The sequence below is a fragment of the Acartia tonsa genome, chromosome 4 (assembly GCF_053477335.1).
Source record: "Acartia tonsa isolate MP-2025a chromosome 4, ASM5347733v1, whole genome shotgun sequence".
Lineage (NCBI taxonomy): Eukaryota > Metazoa > Arthropoda > Copepoda > Calanoida > Acartiidae > Acartia > Acartia tonsa.
The window spans coordinates 10,549,494-10,556,926 of record NC_137263.1 but is presented as its reverse complement, the minus strand read 5'-3'; the positions used below and the strand labels follow the sequence as shown (position 1 = coordinate 10,556,926).

Genomic DNA, 7,433 nt, shown 5'->3' with positions numbered 1-7,433 from the left:
AAAAAAAAAAACCTCTCATAATTAGGTATTAAATTGTAAAAAAATAGCTTAATAAATCTGCTTTATATATTGGGGAAAAAAATATAATTAAATTAATCTTAGTGTATATGGTTTTATTTTAGAAGTTGAATCTTATTAAATCTTTTGCATGCCTATAAAATCAAACAAAATAAAAAAATTACAGTTACATCTCTTATTTTACCTCTAACGCATAATAAGATAGAATTACAAAAAAAAGATCTGTTAGACGATATGAAAATTTCTGATATTGGTTATTATACAATACCTGTTGCTTTTCAGCATTAATAAGTTATATCTTTACTTGATATAAACATAAATATATACACTTATTTCAGCATTATATTAGACTTTTAACCTTTAAATACTAACATCTTTTTGTCACACTAATAATTAATAATTATTATTATATTCTTAAAATAATGTTTACATCAAATTCACTTTTAAAATTAAAATTCAAGAATTCCTTAATTTTCACTTTAATCTTTTTTACATGTTTTCACTTTTAAATACAATTATTAGGCATTTTTTCACTAAAATGATGTTTTAAAATTACTTTCAAAAAATTTCTTAAACACTTTTGGAATATCAAAATATTACTGATTTGATGATGAAGGTATATTTCTTTTCTGTGTGTTGTTGTAAGGACTCACCCACCCATCAACCTTTCAACTCTCTCATTTCCATTCTGCCTCCCTCTCTCCTTCTCTCTCTCTCTCTCTCTCTCTCTCTCTATCTTTCTTCCTCTCTGTCTATCCCACTCTCCTAAATAGAGCGAGAATTTCTTTCCCTTTATCCTTCTCTATTTTTCTTCCTCTCTCTTTTGTTTTGTAAACGGCTTATAGTAAACAGTACAAGGTAGAAATAATAAATAAAAATCTTATTTAGACAAAACTATTTTTCATTGTCAGATTTATTTTGGTAATTTATAGTATTCTTAGAATATTTTTTGTATTTTTATTCATTAAATTGTACATATTTTGATAAAAATATTTATTTATTTTTTTATTATTTACAAAATGCCATACAAATGAAAATAACGGCATTCGCGCAACAGCACTCCACAGCGCCGCAAGTTGTGATTATTTACCATTTTTTCATTAAAATTTTGTAATTATTAATTTATTAACGTGATTACTTTCGTTTCAATATCTAGGGATCTAAAGGGATGGGACAATAGACGAATAATTTATGTACGTCCCTCACGTTGATTAACAAAATTTCTTCATTTTTAGAGCTTGTAAAGTACGTTTGGACTTTTATAAAACTAATAGTAATTTTGTAAGTACATAAGTGGTTAAAATCGTTCAGTTTATCTAAGTTTTGAGATAATGGCTATTTATTTCACATTTTTTTATACATGTTTTCCTAAATTTAAATTCCCTATTAGAGTTAGGTATAAAATTGTATTGTTTCGCTCAAGTCGACTGACATTTCGATCTTTTGCATATTTATTACGAATTAGTTATTATTTCACAAACTTCATATAAATTGCTAATTGACATTTCTAACGTTTTCAATGTTTGTTAACTATAAGTTTTAATTTCAAACTTACAAACATTACATTTAAACTAATTAAATTCGGAGAGACATAATTGTGTTATTGCTACTGGTCGTACAAAGTTTGATTAAATATATATTAACTATTATTTACTGCCGTCTTATGATATTCTTACTTTCAATGCTTTTAAATTTCAGATACAACAAAATCCTTCAAGATGCCTCGTGTAATGATAAAGGGAGGTGTCTGGCGGAACACCGAGGATGAGATCATGAAGGCCGCTGTCATGAAATATGGTAAAAACCAGTGGTCACGTATTGCCTCGCTGTTGCACAGAAAGTCCGCCAAGCAATGTAAAGCCCGTTGGTTTGAGTGGTTGGATCCAAGTATCAAGAAAACTGAGTGGAGTAAGGAAGAGGATGAAAAGCTATTGCATTTGGCCAAACTGATGCCAACACAATGGCGAACAATTGCTCCTATTGTTGGAAGAACAGCCGCCCAGTGTCTAGAACGTTATGAACATCTGTTGGACATGGCACAGAAGAAGGAAGAGGGAGATTTGCCGGATGATCCTAGAAAGTTAAAACCTGGAGAAATTGACCCTAATCCAGAGTCTAAGCCAGCCAGACCTGATCCTAAGGACATGGACGAAGACGAGTTGGAAATGTTGAGCGAAGCAAGAGCTAGACTGGCCAACACACAGGGCAAAAAGGCTAAAAGGAAAGCAAGAGAAAAGCAGCTCGAAGAAGCCAGGCGCTTGGCTGCTTTGCAAAAGCGTAGAGAGCTCAGGGCTGCTGGTATTAAAACAGGACTTAAATATGGTACCAGGCGTAATAGAGTTATAGATTACAACAAGGAAATCCCATTTGAGAAGAAGCCTGCGGCTGGTTTCTATGACACCGCTAATGAAGTATACGATAAGAATGACCCAGATTTTAAACGTTTACGTATGGACCAAATGGATCTAAAGCGCAGAGATGAGGAGGAGAATAAAGAAAGAATTAAGGACAAGAAAATATTGAAAAATCGTAAAGAAAATGAGATTCCTCAAGAGTTATTGAATGACGAGGAGCCAGCAAGAAAACGTTCGAAGTTGGTCCTGCCGACTCCACAAATTTCCGACGTTGAAATGGAGCAAATTGTGAAACTTGGTCGGCACAGTGAAGCCGCTAGAGAAAGTGTGGTTGACGGTGACTCGTCTAAAGCTAGTGATACATTGTTAGCTGACTATTCAGTAACACCTGGAGCTAATCTCCGAACCCCAAGAACCCCCATGGGACAAGACAAGATCTTGCAGGAAGCCCAGAATATTATGGCTTTACAAAATACTGACACTCCTCTCAAGGGAGGATTAAACACTCCCTTGCATAATGAGGGGGGAGATTTTTCAGGAGTCACTCCACAAAGAGATGTTGTGGCTACACCGAACACAGTTCTCACAACACCCTACCGTACTAAAGATGGCCAGGTTGGGCTAACTCCCTCACAAACACCCACTGGAAAAACTCCTGGCATGACCCCAACACCCATAAGAGACAAACTTGCTATCAACCCGGAAGACTATGTGGATGATGGTATCCTAAACAGGAGTGAATATACTGCTGAGCTTAAGATGGGTCTTAGCTCCTTGCCTGCGCCCAAAAATGACTACGAAATAGTTGTTCCTGAGGATGGAGAGGACACTGTAGAGATGACAGATGATAACAATACCTACATCGAAGATCAGGCTGATGTAGATAAAAGAGCTGAGGAGATAGCTCGTAAGGCCAGGGAGGCTGCATTGGCCAAGAGAAGCAGCGCTGTTAAGAGAGACTTGCCAAGACCTGTCGAGATGAATCATACTGTCCTACGACCACTCAACAGCGATCCTCCTTTAAATGACCTTCAACGTGCTGAAGAGTTGATTAAAAGAGAAATGTTAGTAATGATGCATCATGATGCACTTGAAACACCCACACTAACCCAACAAGGCATGGGAGGAAAGAAAGGTGAGAGAGGTATTGTTGGCGAGGATGCTCACAGAGCATATCTTGAAAGACATCCTTACAGGGAATATGTTAAAGATGAGCTAGAGGAGGCTAAGCAACTATTGGAGGCAGAAATGGACGTTGTCAAAACAGGTATGCAGCATGGTGACTTGTCACTGGATGCTTATACACAAGTGTGGGAGGAGTGTTTGTCCCAGGTTCTTTATATGCCAGCAAAGAAACGTTACATCAGAGCTAACTTGGCAAGTAAAATGGAGAGGATTCAATATATGGAAAAGAGGCTGGATGTCAACAGGCAACACATGACTAAAGAGGCAAAGAAAGCAACAAAAATCGAGAAAAAGTTGAAGATTCTTACAGGTGGATATCAAAGCAGAGCTGCAGGATTAATCAAACAGCTGACAGACGCTGCCGAACAACTTGAACAGGCAAGACTCGAGCTTGATACCTTCAAGCAACTGAAACTGTCGGAAGAAGTTGCCATTCCCCGTCGTATGGAGAACATAAGCTCCGACGTGGAGAAGCAAAAAGAGCGGGAAAAAGAGTTGCAGTCCCAGTATAGGGACGCCGTTTTCAAGCTGGAGGAGGCCAAGCAGGGCAGATTCAGTGAGGATACAACTGGCGGAGATATGGAAATTTCAAATGATTAAATACTTTCGTTTAATACACAGGTAATATTTATTACCTATCACAATTAATTTATCATAATTAAAACTTTTTCTTTTTTTGCGATCTCGAACAATGAATTGAATTCAAACACATATTGGAGAAATAATCTAACCTTTTACATTAAAAAAATATTTATTTTACCTGTGCATTTAATATTTTGTGTTACTTTTTAAGTTTTAACCTTCATGTAAAACGAGCATTTTAGCATATCAATTTCAATTCGATAATTAATTTGAGAGAGCTTTTTTTCTTTATGGTCCTTTTTTAACATGAAATATCACTATGTAATTCAATTAAAACATTTTTTTAAAACTATAATTTTTTTTCAGATTTTACGGTTAATTGTTAAGTGGTGAAGAACTGTTCCATTGTTATATCAAATTAGCACCCTCACTTTTTATTATCAACCACCAATCTTAATACAAAGTTTTAATTCTGTTTTTTATAATACAAATCTTTGAGTGTTCAAGCATTTTTACGTCAGTTTTTCTTGACGTTAAGTCCTTTTCAAGTTTAACATATATTTGGTTTTTAATAACAGTCCTCAATCATTTTCTTTCATTAGTTTTTGTGTTATTATCATGAATATTTGAAATGAAGAAAAAAACATATTTGCATTGTATGATTATTGTTTATGTTTCTTTATGAAATAAAATATTGTAAAGACCCGGATTTGTTTTATAATTTTTTCAGATATAATAAATGTTTTTAAAATGGATTTAGAATATACGTGGACATAATTACAGGGGAAAAGGTTTCAGTTTAGGTTGCTAACAGGAACTCATATATTGGTCAGTTCGTTCATCTAGTAGGAGAGTTAAAGGGGTGAATAAGGGTTATTTGCCTGCTGCGAGATTCACTTAATTAGAGAACATGCAAATCTGGTGTAACATCCAAGTAGTAATAAATCCATACCTAGTTTTAAGATGATTTTAGGTGGTATGAAGATCTGTACCTAGTTTTTTAGTCCTTTGAAAAATAATGTCATACAGTTTTTATTTCTTTCAATTAGGTAAAAATTAACCTTTGAGTGTATGACCCTTGGGACCTCGATAACAGCAGTCTTAATTGAAGATAAAAAAATTTCATGACCTTAGGATGTAGATACTAGGGTTGGGCCGGATATCCGGTGTTGCCGGATATCCGGCCATTTTCAATATCCGGCCGGATACCGGATATTGAAACTATCCGGCCGGATATCCGGCTCTATAGTTTTTTATACTTTACACCAAAAATCTCTGCTTTTTAAAATCTTAAATGGCTATAATTTTCTTATTATTGAAGCTAGAAGAACATTTTTTCTGAATAAGTTTAACTTTATGTAAATTTGTATAAGATTTTTGAAGAAATTTTTTTTACTACTTTAATATCTGGTAATTTGGCCGGATATCCAGCCGGTTACCGGATATCCGGCATTTGAAAACAGCCGGATATCCGGTATCTGGCCAATAAAGTATCCGGCCCAACCCTAGTAGATACTATAGGTTTTATAATTTTCCATTACGTAAAATCCTGAAAAGGGTGGGAATATGCTATTTCAGGCGATTTATGCAGTAAAAGGATAAATGCCAAAGTAGTAGGATGTATGTCATCTGTCCAAATTAAATTTTGTGCCTCCTTTCTTGGGAATTTTTAGCAGATTTTCAGAAAATAATTTCTATATGTTCTGTAAACCTATAATAATATTTACATTAAAGTACAGTTTTTTTTTGCCTTTTTCAATTCTTCCGCCTATTAAAAAAAATTCCAATGCTTTTTTGTCATTTGTATGGCCTTTGGGACATTAAAACAAAACAATGGTCCCAAAAAAAGTTTGTCTCTCCGTTCGTTAGTCACGCTAATAGAAATACGCCACAAATAATCTAGAAACACACTCTTAATAATAATCAGCCAATAAGATAAGAAGCTAGAATTCTCTTATTAAAGAACTATGGGGTTATTTTATTCCAAAACGGCACCAGTTTTCAAGAAAACTCTTCTTGTTGTGGTATTGTTTTCATATCCAAAATGATGTTTGATATGATCGCACTTGCCTACCTTGTTAAGGCGGAAAATGCCCATACTTCATTTAATGTATCTTAAAAACTTTTTTTACATTGTTTTATGTGATACAGCTATCTTATTCATCTGGTTTTAAGTTACTGATTCCTAGGACTTTATTGTACAATGTTATAAGCGAAGCATTTCCATAGTCATTAATCAAGTCCTAAAAATGTATAACTAAGACCTAAAAGTTACTTACAATTTTGTTTCGACTTATGTTTGTTAAGTTTACACTCTACAAGTGTAAGTTTCGTTTTTTCTACCGTTTCAGAGCTTAGCTTTTATGAATGTTGTTGTCATCCTTGTTAATGTTGAGTTGTGAGTGTTATTTTAGTTATGATAAATAGTTTTATAAGTATAATTGCATGTATAGTCAGGGAGTACTGGCTTAAAGGGAATGTGCAAGAATTTAGCAGGTTCTGACTGACTTTGGGTACTAGTGCTTTTTTTCTTATTTTATAGTTTTCTAAATTTGATTAACATACCCTTTACAATTTTCTTCAATTTTTTTTGGATTTCATGACCTTTCAGTAAAACTCTTAAATTGAATTAATTGTCCCCTCCCTTACTCCCTGATATACAGTGTATGTTTGCATCTAAATAGGCAGTAAATCAGGCATGGGGTACAAACTTGTTTTGTTGGCAAGCACTTTATCAACATATCTTTCAATACAACAAATGATTATCAAGTTTAATAGCATATCAATCATATATTCTAAACTAGCGGCTACCCCCCCTAGAGGCCTCTTGAGGAGGGGGTAGTTGAATCCCAAAACCTTTTTTTTAAAGTAAAAAAAAGGTTTTAAAAATTTTGGAGGGTGGGGTCGACCCCCCCTTCCACCCCCCCCACCCCCCCCCCCGCCAACCATATATTTTTTTTTTTGGAAGGGGGGTTGGGTCATTTTTTCCTAGGGGCGATTTCTCTTAAGAGGGTTGTTATAAACCTTCCCAGGACCTATAAGAAGCTACCCTGTTAAGGAGAACCCGATCGGTTCAGCGGTTAGCAAGACCTTTCGGTACAGACAAAAAAAAACAAAGAGACATCCTGTTACTTTATTATAAGGATTATTTGTATGTTTTTGTATAAGAGTGTCTATATAATACGAATTTTATTTTTTTGTTTTAAAACAAAACATGAATAGGCCAGGATCATGCTTAAATAATAAACACTTTTTATGCAATGCCAAAAAGTCCATAGTGTTTGCTGAGTAATT

At 34.5% G+C, this 7,433-nt stretch overlaps 1 protein-coding gene across 1 annotated transcript; it reads left to right on the top strand.

Moving 5' to 3' along the window:
- The first annotated feature begins 1,086 nt into the window (after positions 1 to 1,086).
- On the top strand, positions 1,087 to 4,843 carry Cdc5 (cell division cycle protein 21). Its single transcript, XM_080156287.1, has 2 exons — positions 1,087 to 4,178; positions 4,506 to 4,843. The coding sequence occupies exon 1, from the start codon at positions 1,737 to 1,739 to the stop codon at positions 4,155 to 4,157; it is 2,421 nt and encodes an 806-aa protein (XP_080012413.1). The 5' UTR covers positions 1,087 to 1,736; the 3' UTR covers positions 4,158 to 4,178; positions 4,506 to 4,843.
- Positions 4,844 to 7,433: the final 2,590 nt, after the last annotated feature.

Coding starts and splice junctions, on each gene's coding strand:
- Cdc5 (XM_080156287.1), top strand. CDS start 1,737: ATGCCTCGTGTAATGATAAAGGGAGGTGTCTGGCGGAACACCGAGGAT.